Source organism: Balaenoptera physalus, assembly GCF_965194825.1.
Source record: "Balaenoptera physalus genome assembly, chromosome: X".
Classification (NCBI taxonomy): Eukaryota; Metazoa; Chordata; class Mammalia; order Artiodactyla; family Balaenopteridae; genus Balaenoptera; species Balaenoptera physalus.
Window position 1 is genome coordinate 115,338,670 of NC_138903.1, and position 20,090 is coordinate 115,358,759.

General features: G+C 42.1%; 1 protein-coding gene across 1 annotated transcript in view; it reads right to left on the bottom strand.

Moving 5' to 3' along the window:
• Window positions 1-20,090, bottom strand: part of FRMD7 (FERM domain containing 7) — a 64,168-nt gene that overhangs the window by 18,827 nt on the left and 25,251 nt on the right. Inside the window, exons 2-5 of the mRNA XM_082445338.1 lie at window positions 7,041-7,145; window positions 6,197-6,239; window positions 4,138-4,216; window positions 1,348-1,445 (exon numbers count right to left, since the gene is read on the bottom strand). Coding sequence (XP_082301464.1) covers window positions 1,348-1,445; window positions 4,138-4,216; window positions 6,197-6,239; window positions 7,041-7,145 — 325 coding nt within the window. The remainder of the gene's footprint in view (window positions 1-1,347; window positions 1,446-4,137; window positions 4,217-6,196; window positions 6,240-7,040; window positions 7,146-20,090) is intronic.

Below are 20,090 nucleotides of genomic sequence, written 5' to 3' on the forward strand. Positions count from 1 at the left end.
TACCCCATCTCCCAACCCCACCCCAAGCACAATACTGGACATATAGTTAGTGTCCTTGGCATTCAAGGCCCTTCAAAATGATGCTTAGTTTCTTGCCACCTCTCCTAAACAGACCCTATGCTCGAGCTGTACTTGAGCTGCATCCTCTGTATATACTTCTTCTTGTACCATCACCTTTTTTTCTTTTCTGTTTTCTCTGCTTATCATTACATATCCAATTCCTATGCATCATTTTAAGGCCCAGCGCAAAAGCCATCTCATCCATAAGCCTTCCCTGATAACTACTGCTCTCACTGCCTTCCTGAGATCCTGGGCTCTCATCCTGTCTCACTTATGAGTCACTTGGTAAACACTGATTCAGATACTGTCTCTATCCAAGCCCTTCATTCTGGAGTTCCCAGTGAAATCAGAAATCTACCATTTCTGGACTGTCAGGAAGGCAGTGGATAGAGGTCAAAAATGAACTTATGAAACAAAAAAATGAAGTTATGATCCTTCAGGAACAGTAAGGAACAGCCTATTCTTGGATGGCCTCTCTAGAAGAGAGAGGAAGTCCAGCCAGCCCTAGAAGAAGACATACTATTTCCAGCTGCCTCAATCCTGCCCTCGGGGGTACAGGAGCAGCCTGACGTGCCCAGCTTCACCCCCTCCCCAGGCCAGGCCCCACTGTTCCCCGGGCCTCTTTTCCCTGCCTGCATTACTCAGCCTAGTCCAACGACGTGGCTGCTAGGATCTGGGGAACTCTAATAGACGCCTGGGGCCTTTTTCCCTTTTAGTCTCTCTCCACCTGCTGTACTCTGTGCTTTGTTCTCTGGAATCATGATAAAGAGCAACATGGGAATCACATTAAACGTGACAATGTGCCGCAGAAAGCACGTACCAGAAATGGATCCTGGGGCAAGCAGAGGGAGTGGGGCCGGCCTAGCAAAGTTCATGCCCAGATTAGTCCAGACCAGCTCCTGGAGAGCAAGCCCGGGGCAGTGGGAGGGCAAGGTTAGACCGAGATAGAAGAAAATCAGCATTTACTTTTCATCTACATAACTGCTCTGTGAGAAGGCATTCTTGTCACTCTTTTAAGGACTAGGGAACTCAGGCAAAGACAGCTGAGGGGACTTCACCCAAGGCTACAACAGTTAGAACGTAGAAACAGGATTTGAATCCAAATCTCAATGACTACAGTAACGAGCCTCTTTCTACTGGACCATGCCATTTCTATATATCTCATCCAGGCTTTCTCTCCTCTACAGAGAAGTCCTAACACGATGATAGGGACGTTGAGGGTACTTAGCCTCTTTGCTTGGTTCTCTAGCTGGCTGATAGGCCCCGAAGCCGACATTTGCTACTTACATTGTAAGATGTGAGAGATCATCAACGCTGTACAGTTGTCACTGCATGGAAGCCTTCCCAGAGCCAAATCCTTCTTTATTTGAAGAGTAAAAAGATACCTGCAAAGAAGTGGGGGGAAATCTCTTGAGGAAGAAACAGGAACAAGAAAGAAGCATTTCCCTTCTCCCAGATCCAAGATGTTTCAAAAAAGACACGGTGCCCCCAGTCAGGGAGATGCCTTTTGGGGGTGGTGAGTAAGGCATAGGCTTTGCTTCGGCCCCTAACCAGCACTAGACCACACCTCGGCTGATCCAGCACTTCAGCAAGCCTCACAGCCATTAGGAATCACCCCGGCCAAATCCTCCCGCCAACTTGAGGGAGTTGGCCAACCATCCTCTGGTGATTTCTGCCACGTAGCAAAGCCACATACCCAGCCAGAGAGAAAGGGAGATTCAGCAAGAATAAGCCTACTCAGGAGGCCAGTACTGCTCTGTTTACAAAATGCTATCAAGTACTCACTATCGTAACAACTTAGAAGGCTGGCATCGTCACCGCATGTTCCAATTACGGAAAGACAGAGGTTAGGCGATTTGGGCAGAGTCATATCACCCCAAGACAGTGAAACTGTGGCAAGACCTCAGGTCTGCCTCTCAATTCTAGGCTGCCTCCTATCCAAAAGACTGTGTTTCAGAAATCAAGAACTTGAGGCCATGATTCTGCCCCTTCACCTGGACCACCGTCTCCATATCACCAGAGCCCAGCCTAGCCCTTTGCACAGAGCAGGGATGGAATTACTGTGTATTGAATGGAATGAAGCCAGACTACTTTTTTTCCTACTGATAATCAGGGACCCATGAAGTACACATTGGTATCCAGAGCTTTGCAAAACAGATGGCATTTGTCCCACACTTTTAAGCCCTTATCAAAGGCAATCAACTTTTGAAAAGATGTGTATAATTAAGACTCTACTGCTGACTATGTTCCTTCTTGGTTCAAAATTGGTTCCAATGTTTTATTTTATATATTAAAACATTTACTATCTACTGTGGGCATTTCCCTATATAAGATGTAATTTTCTGAATAAAGTTCTATCTAGATTTTTTTAAACCAGTTAAGACTTGAAGGCAATGTGGTGAACCAGAATTAATTGCACGTGATAGATGAAAATGCAGACTGGGAAAAAACAGGTAAATTAGTAGGTGATTCTTCAATTTACAAAGCCATTCATTATAATCCCTCAAATTGTGATCTCTCTTAATGGATTAGAAATGATTCAGTTAGAAAAGTTATATTTGCACACCACTCTGAGAAACTCACGTATTGGCCCCAAAAAGGCATCCTTGTAAAGTCAACTACAGTTAAGTATTCTCAAATGGACCAATGGGGAAAAAATAAAGGAAGTCTAACCGTTGCCATTACCTGCTTTCAAATATAGATGTAAATGAGAATAATCAGCCTCAATTGCTAAAGGGGATGTGAATTTCATTTTACTCCTAGCAAGAAAGAAAGTAACCTTCTTGTCATTTGACACATTCCTTGCTGTTAAGAAGGCAGCTGCCTGCTGCAAATACCAAATCCTTCCTCTGAACAGCTGATGAATCATTTATCATCACATTGATTTTCTCATTCTTTTTTTTTTTTCCCAGAGAAAGTTTATCTCCATCAAAACTGGTTACAATTTGAGACTGGACTGAAATGAGTTAGCAAAGGCAAACTGATAGAGATACCAAGACATCAAGTTATCTGGGAAAAGGGCCTACAACTCACAAATTTGGAGAGGATTGGGAGAGAGAGAGAGAGACTGACTTTTTAAAAGTGACTTCTACAAAGACCCCTCAGAAAAGAACTCCCCCCCTTTACAAAAAGGGTGAAGAAAAATTGGCCATGAACCATGATGGGGAATATTTCAGGTAGAATAACTGCCAACACGCTGTGACCTTGATCAAGTCACTCTAGTTCCCAGGACCTGTTTCCGCATCTGTAAACCAAAAGGTCTGGACTAGATTATTTTTCCACATCTGGAAACCAAAAGGTCTGGACTAGATTATCTCTTACATCCCTTCTATGTGTAGAAGTCTGGAGTCTGAAGTCTAGAAAGCAGAGTAAGGTTTGCGGGGGTGTTATGTTGACAAAGTATTTTTGAAGAAGTAGGTTTACATTGTCATTTTAAAGGGCATTTTTATAAATATAAAAATACTTTTAAATGTTTTATACTTTTTAGCTTTTTAATTTTTTGTAAGTATAAAAATATTTTACTTATATAAATTATTAATCATTTGTAATTATTAATAAGTACAATAAAATATCAATAATTTATAATTATGCAAAATAATTTATTGAATTATTCTTTATATTTTTTACTTTTCTACTTTCAAAAAGGTTTTATAAGTGTATGTCATCATCACTTTCTACCTATGGGATATACACAAACACACACACACACACACACACACACACGTGCACACAACCGTTTTCAGTAAGCAGGGAACTTAGCTGTCAAGCTGCCCTTTGATTAGAACACAGATGCAATGAAGGCAAACACTCTAACTGTTGTAGCAGTTAATGGCTTAACCCCCAAGTGGGCACCCAGGCTGGTTACCACTTTTAGAACACCACCCTTCCTTCTCCCTGAAGTCCCTATCCTTTGGAAGATTAACACTGGGGACCAGCCAGGCCCTCCTTCTCACCAACTTCTTACCATCTCCCAGAGAGTGACTGAGAGCCAAGCCTTCCAAAGAAGGCTAGAAGCCCATTCCCTGATAAATGGAGAATAATGATTAAGTAACATCATGCATCATGCAAGTACTATACCTTGTAAGCTCTTCTCGCAGATGTCCAGGGTCCACTGGGAAAAATTTCACCATAAATTTGAAAACAACCTCCTTAGGATCTTAAAACACAATATCTCCATAAGTTTTGTTTAAATGTCCATCACGACAGTTACAGGTCTTCTCTCTCTCTCTCTCTCTCTCTCTCTCTCACACACACACACACACACACACACACACACTCCCCTCTCCTCTTCCCTCCTCTCCCCATCACTCCCTCTCACAGACTTTTCATTTAAATTTCAATCTTTCACATTTGTGAGATGTTATTTTTGAATTGTGCCTCTATGTGGATAACAGTTGGGAAAGTTCTCCTGCCCCTCTTCCTCCCTTCTCTTTCTTTGAGTTTCTTTTTGTAAAGGTATGCCTCGTTTGGGGCCTACTGTGTCCTCTCTTAAGAAGTGTTCCATTTAGAAAAATATACCACTTGCTACTTGGGATTCTGCATTCCTGGCTGAGAGAAGGGCCCAGCTATAGAGGCAGGGGAATATCAGCTGGCTCAAGGATTCATAAAGGGAACTAGAAGTAGTAGGGACTGAGGCCTCTGTGTATCTTAAAATCTACATGAAGAAAACATATCTACTTGCCTTCACTCCTACTTGCATTTGAAAATAAGAAACTTTCTGTATCAAAAGCAAATATACACATGCAGCATTAACACCATTCATTCAGTAAATATTTGTTGAGTGCCTATTGTATGCTAAGCATTGTACTAGAGGCTCCTGGAAATAAAAATACAGTTAAGCACTCAAAGATTGGTAGAAGAGGCAGACATCTAGACAGACAATCACAGCACCACAAAGTGTTATAAGCCCCGAGTACTGGGTAAGCACAAGAGGGAGAAAAGAGTTTGGAGGAGGTCAAGGAAGGCTTCCTGGAAGAGCTGACATCTGAGTAGGGCTGCCAGATTTAGCAGATAAAAATATAGGACTCCCAGTTAAATTTGAATTTCAGATATACAATGATTGCCTGGGACATACTTATACAAAGAAATTAGTCTTTGTTGATCTGAAATTCTAATTTAGTTGGGCAACTTCTATTTTATCTGAGAAGCCTACACCTGAAGTTAGTTTTGTTCAGATTAGGAGACGTAGGAGTATGAAATGGTCAGAGGCAGAGGTAAAGGCTAGAAAGGCAGGCAGAGTCCAGTGCTTTGAGGACCATGTTAAAGAGTTTGGACTTTATTCTAAGGGCAATAGGGAGTCATGGAAGCATTTTAAGCAGGAGACTGATGTGGTCAGGTTTGTATTTGCAATAGTTCCCTTTGGGAGTAGTGTACATGATGGATTGGGGGGAGTCAGTTGGGAAGCTGTTGGGATCATGTGACAGATTATCAGTACGTGGTGGGAAAAGACAGAATTGTGGGAGACACCAACACTTAGAGAGCAGGAGGGGGAAGTGACACGAAACAGCCTTTCCCAAAGTGTGGACTGAAATCCACCTGCAGCGGAAGGACCTATGGAATTCGTTAAAAATTCAGGTTGCTGGCCCCCAACTCGGGGATGAGGCCCAGGAATATGCATTTTAACAAGAACTGCCCCCTCCTCCCGGCCCGTGATCCTAATACACACTGAAATTTGAGAACCACCACACTAGATTGTGAAATATAGGGTTCGGGGGAATATTTCATGCATAGTAGGCACTCAAATATGACCTGAATTGGATGGACAATGTCTGTGATGGGATTAAACTGAAACACCTCCTGGAAGAAGGTGAATGGCATTGCTGCTTGACATCAAGGATGCTCGAAGATTTGCAGGTCTAGAGTCAGAGATGTATTCCTAGAGCCAATCCACAGAGCGCTGTTATTACCAGCGTTCTCAAAATTTACTCAAAGATCCAGCAGCCTGATTTTCCTCATCTCAGGCAAAGTTAAAATGATATTTTTAAACTGCTAAATTTACTGGATGGATGAAGGATTAAAATAATACATCAAAGCCCTTTTCTCCCCTTATATTAAGGCGAGGAACAGTGTGGTATTGTTGAAATATTTTCAAGTTGTAACTGGGAATTCTATTCCTTAAGTGATTTTCCATACTTACTTTTTACTTGCTTCGTAATGGACTTCAGAAGTTCCAACCAGACCTGTAATAACATTAATGAAAGAATTGATAGAACATGGCACTGAGTTTTTGTTTTTTGTTTTCTTTTGGTAGCAGATTAAAGTCAACATGAAACAAACAAATATCAAGACTCTTTAGACTTCTAAAGATAGTAAGAAACAGCAACGTCAAAGAAATGCTGTGCTTCCACCACACTCAATCTGTCCCCTTCTATTTTCCCAATGACAGTGCACATTGTTGATCTATAAGCTCTTTGCTGTTGACATTTGAGTCACTGCTCCCCTGCCTCAGGAGGATGACAGAGGTGTCATATACAAGGCTCATTAGTTGCCACAAAGACTAATGAAGGCATTTGGCTCCACATTTGAATCCTACAGCCCCCAAATGCCAGCTTAATAGTCATAATGAGCCTTATCTGGGAAGGAGCCAGATAACAGATCCGCCAAGGCAGGACACAGCGGGCAGAACATCGGGAATGTTAGGATGTGAGAGAGGGGCAAGGAGCATTCCCGAATACTACTGGTGAGGTTAGGAGTCTTCAGTTTGGAGGTTGAGGTCCAGCCTCTGGAAAGTCAGAATAAAGCACAGAGACCTCTTCACACAGTGACAAAAGAGGAGCAGACGGTGGAAGAGTTTGTGCTTGGCAAACGGAGGTGACTTTTCATAGACAAGGAGGGGAAATAGTTATTAAATCCACTCATTTTTCAAGGGTTTAAATGGTTTTTCCTTTTGCAGTTGGGGGTTTGAGCCCTGCATACCTAGCTGCAAGCTGCATTTAGAAGCAATTCTAGACACAAAGAACCCTATAATGAAACCAACTTACATTATTTCCAGAATGGCTACAGAATTCTAATCCAAAATATTCCTTTTCAGCAAGATTTAGATGGCTGCAACTCAGGTTAAACAGCGCCTTCCCGGATGACTTTTGCTAAACAAAACAAAGAGACCATAGCACAGTTTGTGATCCTAAGCTGATATTGTTGCTGCAGTGTGGAATAAAGGGTAGAAGCACCTAGACTCTCTTCAGTTTCCTTTAAGCACTGTTTTCAGGCCCTGTATCCTCCCAAATGTTGTTGAGTTTTACACATAAATACATGCATCTATCTGTAGATTGTTTTAGCGGTACCTCTTAAAAAGCCTCAGATTAATGACAAACCCTCTTGGAAAAAGACAGCCTTGCACTTAGCTACGTATGGCTAGATCTGCAAATCTACCCTTTCAGTGGAATTCTTTCATCAATTCATCCCACAGGCAATTTGAAAGATTTTCCCCAAATTGACAGATAGTTTAATCAAGATGCAAATCGGACCTGCTTAAAATCCTTCAGTGGCTCCCTTCAGGATAAAGTCTCTACTCCCTAGCAGGAAGCCTGGGCCCTTTCCCTCATGTGGCCCTGCCTGCCCCTCCAGCCTCATGTCTTGCCCTTCCCCCTTCCTTTCTAATAATCGCAGCCCGCTCATGTTTCCCCACACGTCAAGTAGATTCATGTCTCCATGCCTCTGCTCATGTCATTCCTTCTACACAGAACGCCCTTCCCACCTTTCTTTGCTTTGGCTTCCTCCTACTCAGCTCAGATGCCACTCCCCGGGAGAGCTTGGGAGCCAAGGGCAACCTCCGTGCTCCCAAACACTCTTGCTTACCTCAAACATGGCACTTCTCACACGGGATGTCTATCTTCCCCGTTAGACTGAATTCCTTCATAGCAGGGGCCTTGCTTTAATTTTCTTGTTACTCACCAGGTCTAACTCAGAGCCTGCCACATACTAGGGGTCTTGAATGTTGGTTGATCCAACATGAAATTGACCAACTTCCTCCTCCGAGCTCCACGAGGAGATTTCATTCTACAGCTTTTCCCACCGTAACTGCATCTAGCATACTCCTTTCACATAAGGCCACACATATTTGTTTTTCTTCGTAAAGCCCACATACACTGGGAGCACAAAACAGTCCCTTTCTCAGGCTTCTCTGAGAATAGGAGCTGTGAAGAGCTCTCTGTGAAAATCTCTATGAGCTGAGTGGGGCTGGAGCTGATCTTCAGCCAGCATTGCTGAAGCCGAGGGTTGCAGTTGCAGGGAGGACGGTGATGGGAAAATTGGGCCCTGGCTGATAGGCACAAAGACACGCTGCTGAAAACCCCTAGTTAAAGCCAAGTCACGCGGTGCCTCTGGTGCTGCAAAGGAAGCTGGGTGCAGGGAAATGTAGTTGGAAATCACCGACGCATAGAATTAATGCCAACCTTGAGAGGTCAGAGAGTCCAGCCACCCTCCTCCCACACCCCACCCTCTCCCTCAAGGCAGTCCCACACGGAACAGAACCCACATCTGGGATTTAATAGCTTCCAGGAAGGCGACCTCCCCCATCCCCTTCCCCCAACGACCCAAAATGCTCCCCTCTCCCTTGGACTTCTCTCCACTTGGTTTCGTAGTCCAAAGCTCCACCAACTGAGATTCATGAGGGTTAACCAGGGTCCTATTTTTAAATGCAAATAGGATGCAGAGGGTGAAAGCTACTGCATCCTTAGCGCCTGGAGAGAGAGCTGAGGGAAAGGGGGTTTGATTTTATGTGGGAGGTCACATTGGAGCTGTGATCCAGGAAAAAGGGGTCAGCCCACGGTGGGGTTCGGGGGCTTGAAGGGCATTAGGGGGCAGTGGGGGAGGGGATGTCTGGGAGGGAGGAGGGAGGGGGCGCTTCTGCCTATGTGGCAACCTTGCCTAGGGCAAGTCCTGACACAGACCATTCCAGACAGATGAAATCGCTCCTATTTTCAAAGTCCTCCAGACAAGGAGCTGTTACGGGATTTTTATTATGAATTAAAAAATTTTCTAAAGAGAGAGAGAGAAGACAGCAATACTTTTTCCAACACCAAAGAAACGTTTCAGTCATGAGGACCAAATTCCGTCATAGACTCCAGTTTCTTTGCAAACAATTTAAGAAACTCAAGATTTTCCTTTTTCCTCCTCATTTTTTCTTTTTTTTTTTTTTTTACCATTGAGGTGCTTAATCGTCGCCATCAATGCTGCCACATTCCATGTGTTTGTATATTTAAATGTTTCTGCAGTCACAAAGAATATATAGCCATTCCTGTAAGGTTTCCAATCCAGGCTGCCTTTTTGCTCCCTTCTGTAAGATCCCATACCATGTTTCTAAGAATAATCCCCTGATTCGTCCACCCCTGTACATCTTGCCAACTGGCTCTAAAAGTCTTTGGCATCTGTGCCTTAGGAGGTCAGGAGCTCATGTGGCTCAAGCTCTCTACCCACATCTCCGGGAGAGGCATTTCCCTTCGACCTTCCGTAGTGTACGTTGAAATTGGCCAGCCTAGTGGAATGTGTTGCACAATAGGTAAGGTCTTGGTTCTGTCTTAACATGCAGCCTTTAATTTTTTTCAAACAATTCCTCGACTTTTATGTTATGATTATTTTTCTCATAATATCTCTACATACAACTTTCCTATTTTCTCTTTTCTGGACTTCTGATTCTCTTTTCCATTGCTTGTTCTTGTTTAAGCTGACACTTTTCAACATTCTAATCAAGCTCCTTAGTGGATCTAAATTATTTATCACCGGTCGTCCCACTCAAGGAATTGGAACTCTAATCCTGAACCTTGTCTTATATTCATCTCCCTTGGATTACAGTAGAGCAGTGTTTGCCTTTAAAAAAATCACACACACACACATATAATTTAAAGCCTTTCAGAACTTGTATTTATAATCTTCAGCTTACAAACTCGGTCTTAACCACTGGACACTGATTTCTTGGGGCTCCAAACTCATCTTCTCATGGAAACAATAAATATTCAAGGTGACTGTTTCCAAAAAACAGCCCACCAAATCTTCTATGCACATAGGGCTGTCATATAACAGTTTATTAAAACAAGCCTCTATTGTAATCCTGCTCTACCCACTTACTAACTGGATGAATTGGGGCAAATGTTTTAGCTCACAGATTGATCTCCCTTTTCCAGGTACCTGAAGACAGAAACCATGTGTCTGAGTACCTGGCATTATATACAGTGATTGGAAAAGAGTGGACATTCCATAAATGTTTACTGAATAAATAGATGAATGGATCCAAACATTTAACTTGATTCATGTGCATTAGCAGGACAGTCCTCTCAAGAGGAAGAACAAATTAGTTACTATGTGACCTAGGGCAAATTACTGAACCGTTCTGAGCCTTGGTTTACTCATCTGTAAAATGGAGATAATAATAGTATTATGTTACAGAGTCGTTGTGTGGATTAATCAAGATAATTCACATCAAGGCCTTAGTACTATGCCTGGCACATCACAAGACATAAGTAATACACACATATATTTATAGATATAGAGAGAGAAGAGTCTGGAAGAACACATACCAAACCGTTAACAGCATTATTCCTGGAGAGGGGTTTAGATTAAAGGGAACTTTACCTTTTTAGTTTGTACATATCTGAATTCTTTTTCTAAATGAGCAGGGACAGTAGAAACTCTCTTAATAAACTTTAACTCAACAACGCACAGAGAATGCTTTCCATTCCCCCTTTAAAACATTGACAGATGCCTAAGTCATGATGAAAGCTCATGGCTAGTAAGCTAATATGACTTTGCACTTTTACATCCATCGACTGAGTCTCAGGCTCGATAATAATTATTTTCTTGAACATATTTTGACAATTCTACTTATTATTGTAATTATACAATTTAATTATATTGTATGTATATCACAAGAATCATGATCACTAATAACAAGAGTGGTTTCTATGAAAACTAAATTGAAAAAAAATCAATAAGGGGGGAATCCCCCAAAATATGCTGTCAAATTAGTTTTGGGTAGGACAGCAGTAAAATATTGGGGGATAAAATCTGGAAGGATTCTGTACTCAAATTTTTCCACATTAAATGAACAAATACTGGAAATCATAGATGATGCATTATGGGTATGAGTCAGAGAAGAAAAATGGAAACACCGATCAGAAGTCCTTACTCAAAAAGCCCTTGACCCTGCATCAAAAGCTTGGCATATGAATATAAATGTATACGTTTTATGTCGAAGTGAGAAGTTTAAGGTGTTTGTGTGTAAATGTACATATTTATTATGATTTTCTGCTTTGGCAAATTTTATCAATTAACTGATCAACAATCACCTTTGATCACATTAGATAACAGAGATTCTAATGCATCCACATAATGACTGTGTACTTCAAAAGAATGTAGGCTACAGAATTAAGGTTTCAGAAAAGGATAAGCTGGAACAGTGTATTATTAACAGTAGCATGATAGGCCATTTTAATTTTTCCTTATATTTGTTATACTTTCCAGAGAAACACAATACACATTGTAAAATTTAAAAGCATAGTGCCATACAAAGAGTCTTATAGATGCTTCTCCTGTTTCCACTGCTGATTCCCACATTCAAAATATTTCTCATGCTCCCCTCAGGAAATTGTTTTTGAAGTCACAGATAATAATCACCCATTCTCCTGATTTTATAGTTATGCCTCATTTTTTAATTCCAAAATATGACTATATAAACTCCGGTGATGACAACAAAATAGCAGAGAGAGAGAGAGAGAGAGACCTGTCTCTTCCTGTTTTATAAAGCCATCTGTCCTATCAGGTTAGGGCCCCACCCTTATGACCTCATTCAACCTTAATTACTTCCTAAAAGTCCTATCTCCAAATACAGTCAGATTAATCACACGGGGAGTGGGGTTAGAAGTTCAACATATGAATCTGGGTGGGGGGGGGGAGATAATTCAGTCCATATCAATGACTCAACTTGATAGCCCACTTTAGTTACCATACTTGCTCTTTATGACTTTTGACTCTTTCCAAACATGAAATCCATTCTCAAATAATGAAGATTTGTGAGTCATTTTGGAAGCAATGTGCCCAATTACAGAAGGCCAAAAGGGAGTTCCAAAATGTGCTGAGTACCTGCAATACGTAGGAGAAGGCAGCACATCATTGTGGCTGAGAATGTGGGCTCTGAAGCCAGACACAGCTGCTTCTAGTTCTGACCTGTCTCCCTGCTAGAGGGGTAATCTTGCGCAGACTATTTAATCTCTCTGAACCTTCGCTTCTTCAGTTGCAAAATAAGACTGTCAGGAGCCAAACACAGAAGGGCCACATATTATATGATTCTATTTATATGAAATGTCCAGACCAGGCAAATCCATAGAGACAGAAAACAGATTGGTGGTGGTCAGAGACTGGGGGGGAGAGGGGAATAGGGAGTGACTATTAACTAGTATGGGGTTTCTTTTGGGGAGGATGCAAATATTCTGGAATTAGATAGTTGTGATGGTTGTACAACAATGAATATACTAAAAACCACTGAATTGTACACTTTAAAAGGATGAATCCTCTGGCATGTGAATTGCATCTCCATTTTAAAGAAGGGTCATAGTGAGCATGTAAGGAGACTATTCTTGTCAAGTACTTTACACAGTATCTGGTCCAAAGGAAGAGCTCAAGAAATGTTGACTGTTTATAGGGAGACTATATAATTTATCATCCAAATTGGGACGGTTTTGAGGGTTGACAGGGCACTAGTAATTATTATATTGTCACAACAGGTGTAAACCAGGACTGTCCTGGAGAAACTCTGATGTATGGTCACCTAGTTATTTGCATTTGGACCACTCCAGGGGGTCTGTTTTGACAAGGGCAGCATTTATTTGAATATTCATAATCTGGAATATTAAGAATCAGAGACACGACTATTAGTTTCCCCTCATAGAAACCAGTGTCTGATGATCATTCCTCCAGTAGCAAGTGAATGAGGTGCCTTTCAGTCTTGTTAACCCTGGTTCCATATTTTTATAGGAAAGGCTCAACCGTAACAACTACACAAAAAACCAGGGACAGAGAACTGCTTCACCAGTCTTAACCTTCTCCCTAATAAACATTTTAAAAGTCGATCCCTCTCCTTTAACATGATTTTTCTCCATTCTTTATTCTCTTTTTTCAGTTCTTTTTGTTTTCCTGTTGTAATTTTCCCCTGCGCAAACTCCAGGCTTACTTTTGATGCGTTTGCCCTTTTCCTCCTGTATATGCCTTTACTCTTTTGTGACACTTTCTACCACCCCTTCAACTCAACACACAATATTGAGCGCCTGTTCTGTGCCAGGTACTTTCCTGAACTGCAGGGATACTGAGGTGAACAAGACTCAGGCATTACCACCAAGGAATACATAGGCTGGCAGGAAAGGCAGGCGCATCAACAGGTGATCGCAGTGGTCGGGGCTAAGTGTGTTTTTAAGCTTGTATGCAGGGGGTAATGTGATATCACATCCAAAGGGCACCTAACCCAGAAACGTGGGTGAGGGTATAGCACAATGGATTGTTTTTTTTTAATTAATTAATTAATTAATTTTGGGGGGGGCTACATTTGGTCTTCGTTGCCGCGCAGGGGTTACTCTTTGATGCGGTGCACGGGCTTCTCATTGCTGTGGCTTCTCTTATTGCGGAGCACAGGCTCCAGGTGTGTGGGCTTCAGTAGTTGCGGCTCGCGGGCTCTAGAGCGCAGGCTCAGTAGTTGTGGCGCACAGGCTTAGTTGCTCCGCGGCATGTGGGATCTTCCCAGACCAGGGCTTGAACCCGTGTCCCCTGCACTGGCAGGCAGATTCTCAACCACTGCGCCAGCAGGGAAGTCCCTGCATAATGGATTCTTAACAGAGGGGACACCTAATCCAAGATAGGATGCAAGAGTTGGAGTTAGCCAGGTGAAGAGGAGGAAAAGAGAAGGGTGTCAGAGGCAGAAGAGATTAGAAAACAGGGTGTGAACAAGTCGATTGTAAGCAGTGTGGTGTCCCTAAAGGAGCGAGGGAGATCCAGGGACACTGAGCAGGAGCCTCACCAAGATGGGCAGAAATCTTGTTCTGCATCTTGGTCTACACTCCCTCACCTCCATCCAGCTCTCTGTTTATAAGCAGCAATAGGCCCACACCTCATTTACAGAGTTTGGACCCTTCCAAAGGAAGGTAAGTCTTTCTCCATTCCTGTTGTCTGCAGGCTACATCCAGAAACCTCAGAACCCTTTAAGTGTTAAACCCTGGGACTGCTCCTTTTAAAGGGCTGTTTCACTTTTCATTAAAAATGCAAATATCCTGGGGCTTCCCTGGTGGCAGAGCGGTTAAGACTCCGCCTGCCAATGCAGGGGACAAGGGTTCGATCCCTAGTCTGGGAAGATCCCACATGCCGCAGAGCAACTAAGCCCGTGCGCCACAACTACCGAGCCCGCGTGCCAGAACTGCCGAATCCCGTGTGCCTAGAGCCCGTGCTCCACAACAAGAGAAGCCACCGCAGTGAGAAGCCTGCGCACCGCAACGAAGAGTAGCCCCCGCTCACCGCAACTAGAGAAAGCCCACGCAGCAACGAAGACCCAACGCAGCCAAAAATAAATAAATTAAAAAAAATTTTTTTAATGCAAATATCCTGACATTGCAACAAACAACGGCAAAAATCCAACACATATCTTATTCATCTACCAATATAGTCAGATGCAACCAGTTTTCTAAAAACGATGTTGAACATACTTTCAAAATTTACACTGTGTAAACCACCCAGGGAACTAGGAAACAGAGCTCCTTTGGGGCAGGGCAGAAGAAATTACTGGGCAAGCTATAACCCTCCTGGGGGTTCAACTCCTGGTAAAAAGAGAACTGCTGAGAGTGGTGAGAGGCTAATTACCAGGTAGCTGCAGTTCATTCTAAAATGGAGCCCTCTCTGCAGGCAGTCTAGTCTTTCAGCATCTGGTAGAGAGCAAGGTGCAGTTAGACACATCAAAGAACAAAGAATAAGTAGGAAGTCAAGGGAGGCCCTTTCCCCAGAGCCCAGAGGACTCAGCAATAAACGCTGGAGGGAAGAACAGTTTAAATGGGTACTTAAGACTTCCTGGTGGCGGTAAGCAGAGAGAACAAGCCTTGTAGTTGCTTGTGCACGTGTGAAATTCACACCAAATTACAACTGGTTTTTATTTTATTTCTGAAAACATAAAACAGTTCAAAGTACTGCCTGTGTGATTGATGGAAGGCTTAAAGTTGCTTAAGATTAACAGCTCAGAAAGATTTCCGGCCCACGTGGCTGTCCTAGGGGGGTCCTGAAGGATCAACCTAAGCAGCTGACTGACCACCCGCCTCTTTTTTTTCTATTGAAGTAGAGTTGATTTACAATGTTGTGTTAATTTCTGCTGTACAGCAAAGTGATTCAGTTATACCTATATACCACCCTCTTTACCTGCAGCCATGTTGATACTGATTAAACTAAGTTCAGAAGGGAACTCGGGAGTCAGAGAGCTCGTCTAGGCCCTGATAGATGATACTTCCTAGCAGACAACCTTTTCAAGCTCTAAGGGAATGATGTATTACAGCCTGAGGCCTTAGGTTGGTTTGGCAATGATCTGGACATGTTCCATCTGATTCATACTCTTTGATGGAATGTGTCTAAGAGACTCTCCTTGCTCAGAATTGCTCTTCATACTAAGGAAAGAAAAAAGAAAAAAACAAAACAAAACAAGATTACCACCCTAATAGCAATCTTGCCCCCACTCCTGAGACATTGAAATTACCATGCCTACATTGGAAAAGCTGTTCAAAAGTGACAGTGTAATAATGGCATTCTCAAGACAGTGCTCCCAAGTCCTGTCGAAATTACTAGCTACTCGGGTAATTAAAACAATTATAATTGTTTGTTTCCACTTAATGCTTTAGCACTAAATCCACATGCTGTGTGTGATACACAGCCAGCTTCCAAATGGTAGTCGGACTTTTCTTTTAAACTTCAGGTTGATAAAACATTCTGTGCATATCTATCAATCTGAGACATTCAGGACACAACAGAGATCGTTCAATGTCATGTAATCCGGGCTCTTCATTTTACAAGTGGGGAGATTTAGATCCAGACAAGGGAAGAGACTTGCCCAAGATCTTCCAGCAGGTTAATAGCAGATCTGGGATTGGAACCCAGGTCTTCTGGCCTCCAGTAATGGGCTCATTTTATTACACCGGGCTGTCCTTAAATATAAAGGGAAAACTAATATCTAGGTGTATGAAGGACAAGAAAGAGATAAACACCTAAACTTGTTCCTTTGATTCACTCTTTCCTTTCATGTTCACTGTTTTTTTTCTTTACCATCTTTTCTCAACTTTTGACTGTACTGTTAACTCACTTTTCTCTTCTTCTGCTTATTACTCCAATGTTTCTCCTTCTTTAGCCTCCCTTTCCTTGATTGTTCTACATTCCTGACTCTTCTTTCTAGAATCAGGTTTACTCCATTTATAAAGTGTTCACTATGTTGCCCAGCAAGGCTGTGAGCAGGTTGGAGGCCACTCTGTTCTGACAGGTTGTGAATTTCACAGAAACTCTATAAAGAAGCCATTAAACAATAATTCCTTTTAAAACGTCTGCTTAATAAGAGACCATGAAACCCAATGTATCAGGGTTACTATGGAGAATCTGTGTTGGCTGAACAGAAAATCTTTTTAAAAAATATTTCAGAAACTATCCCAAGTTAAATGGAATCAAGAGACACATGTGGAGTTTAGGGTTCCATAAGAAAGTAGTATTTCAATGTATAAAATATACACCAGAATGTTAAAGTCTGGATGATGGGATTATACTTGCATTTTATTTTCTTCTTTGTGCTTACCAGAATATTCTAATGAATTTATGTTCTGTCATATATGGAAGCTGGATTTGAAACTTGAAAAAAAAATCAGAAAGAGAAAGACAAATACCATGTGATATCACTTATATGTGGAATCTAAAATATGACACAAATGAAACTATCTATGAAACAGAAACTGAATCACGGACATAGAGAACAGAATGGCGGTTGCCAAGGAGGAGGGGATTGGGGGAGGGATGGAGTGGGAGTTTGGGGTTAGCAGACGCAAACTATTATATATAGAATGGATAAACAACAAGGTCCTACTGTATAGCACGGAGAACTATATTCAATATCCTGTGATAAACCATAATGGAAAAGAATATATAAAAAAATGTATGTATATGTATTACTGAATCACTTTGCTGTACAGCAGTAATTAACACAACATTGTAGATCAACTATACTTCAGTTTAAAACAAAAGAATCTTAGCATCAAATTTTGAAAAAATAAATGAACCTCTAAAGGACTTCTGAGTAGCAAAATGAGTGGTCATGTGAGCCATCACTCAGGCTAATCTGCCTGTCATGAAGTGTCTCATTCCCCCACCCTTTCAACACCCCTACGTTAGCCAGGTGTGCATGCTTGTCAACACCTGTGGACTAGGTTAAGGGACCAGCTCTGCCCCGCAGCAAGAAGCCTATAAGGGCTTCCTGCCTGAGCCTCACCTTGGCTTCTTGCCAAGCTCCACTCTTGCAGAAGTCACTTAGGACCTGTGATTTCATTCCTCTTTCCCTATGCAGACATCTGCCTTAGTTCTTGACCCTTGTTCACTTAGTCTGTTTACTTGGGTTCCTGCTGTTTGGTGCTGGATTGGACCTACAACACCCGTGGGCTAGGCTCCACTCAGCTCTGCTCTCCCCTTGACTGGTCTCCACCTCTGTTGTGCACACCATAGGTGTTTCATGAAGATTGTGGTTTAGCAATATAACTTAACTCCTGGGCCTGCTTGCAGCCTTTTATCCCTTTCCTCCCAGCTACCCTGGCATACAGTCATGCAAGTCCTGAGTGCTAACTCCCTCCTGTGGGCTTTGGGGCGACTTAGGCTCTACAACCCAAAGCCTAAGAGCCACATACCACTCTCAGTCTGGCTTAGTCTGGGCTGATACCAGGTTTGCAGAACACTGCCGTCCTCCCTGCACAAGGCTACTTCAATATGGTGGATCTATGGTTAGGGTGCGTAACTCAAAACAGTTGTCTGGGATTCTCTAGCTGTACTCAGGGACAAGCACAGCCAAGCCCAGAAAAATGTTAATTCATATATTTTATTAAATACTGCACATCTAAAATTCTAATGTACAAGAAAGAAAGGCATGGTATTCTTTCATTGAAATGAGAGAATTCATTCTTTCATTGCTTCAACAGATAGTTACTGAGCATCTACTATGTTGCTGGTTAACTATACTACAGACCGTACTACAGACTGTCACTGATGTCACTGAATTAAGAGAACCTACTGTGTCCTTTTGGGTGCATAACCCCCCTCCACATTGAGCCCCAAAGAAGGACCTATCTTTTTTGGCTTCATGTAATTCTCAGATGCCCTATACCTTATCTTTCTAACACTGTCCATGTCTCTGAACCGTTTCCATTGTTCAGCTGTCCCCTGAAAGCTCCCCAACAGCTCTTGCAGGTCCCCCTTACACCAGGGCAGATTTTCCCTGAAATAGCCAACCCTGTTGTCTACATCACCACTCCCAACACACACAAGAGCTAACTGCTTAAGATGTGAAATGCCGAGATAACTCCAACACAGTGGCTCTTGAAAAACAAACATTAAAGAGATTATAGTGGTCAAGTGCATGGGCTCTTAACCTAGAGTGCCCCATTCAAATCCTGTTTCTACCACTTACTACTCTGTGACTTTGGGCAAGCTACTTCACCTCTCTGCCCAGTTTGCTCATCTGTCAAACAGGGATACTTCATTGAGGATTTCAGTAACTTAATATATGTAAAATTTACATTAGTACCTAGTAAATGATAAACATTCTTTTGAGATATATTAGCTAGTATCATTACTATTTAGGCTGGAAAGGAATTGAGTAGTAACTGTGGGCTAGTGGGCAATGGGGTTGATATTTGGGGGGCAGGTGCCATTTTGAGAGGAGCCTCTATTTTGACTGCTTATGCAGCAGCCATTTTTTTGTTTCTTTTGTATTTTTAACAACTTTATTGGAGTATAATTGCTTTACAATGGTGTGTTAGTTTCTGCTTTATAACAAAGTGAATCAGTTATACATATACATATGTTCCCATATCTCTTCCCTCTTGCGTCTCCCTCCCTCCCACCCTCCCTATCCCCCCTCTCTAGGTGGTCACAAAGCACCGAGCTGATCTCCCTGTGCTATGCAGCTGCTTCCCATAAGCTATCTATTTTACATTTGGTAGTATAGATAAGTCCATGCCATTCTCTCACTCCATCCCAGCCTACCCTTCCCCCTCCCCGTGTCCTCAAGTCCATTCTCTACATCTGCGTCTTTATTCCTGTTCTGACCCTAGGTTCTTCAGAACCTTTTTTTTTTTTAGATTCCATATATATGTGTTAGCTTACAGTATTTGTTTTTCTCTTCCTGACTTACTTCACTCTGTATGACAGACTCTAGGTCCATCCACTTCACTGCACATAACTCAATTTTGTTACTTTTTATGGCTGAGTAATATTCCATTGTATGTATGTGCCACATCTTCTTTTTTTTTTTTTTAACATCTTTATTGAAGTATAATTGCCTTACAATGGTGTGTTAGCTTCTGCTTTATAACAAAGTGAATCAGTTATACATATACAATATGTTCCCATATCTCTTCCCTCTTGCATCTCCCTCCCTCCCACCCTCCCCATCCCACCCCTCTAGGTGGTCACAAAGCACCAAGCTGATCTCCCTGTGCTATGCGGCTGCTTCCCACTAGCTATCTATTTTACATTTGGTAGTGTATATATGTCCATGACACTCTCTTACCCTGTCACATCTCACCCCACTCCCTCCCCATATCCTCAAGTCCATTCTCTAGTAGGTCTGTGTCTTTATTCCCATCTTGCCACTAGGTTCTTCATGGCTTTTTTTTTTTTCCTTAGATTCCGTATATATGTGTTAGCATACTGTATTTGTTTTTCTCTTTCTGACTTACTTCACTCTGTATGACTGACTCTAACTCCATCCACCTCATTACAAATACCTCCATTTCATTTCTTTTTATGGCTGAGTAATATTCCATTGTATATAT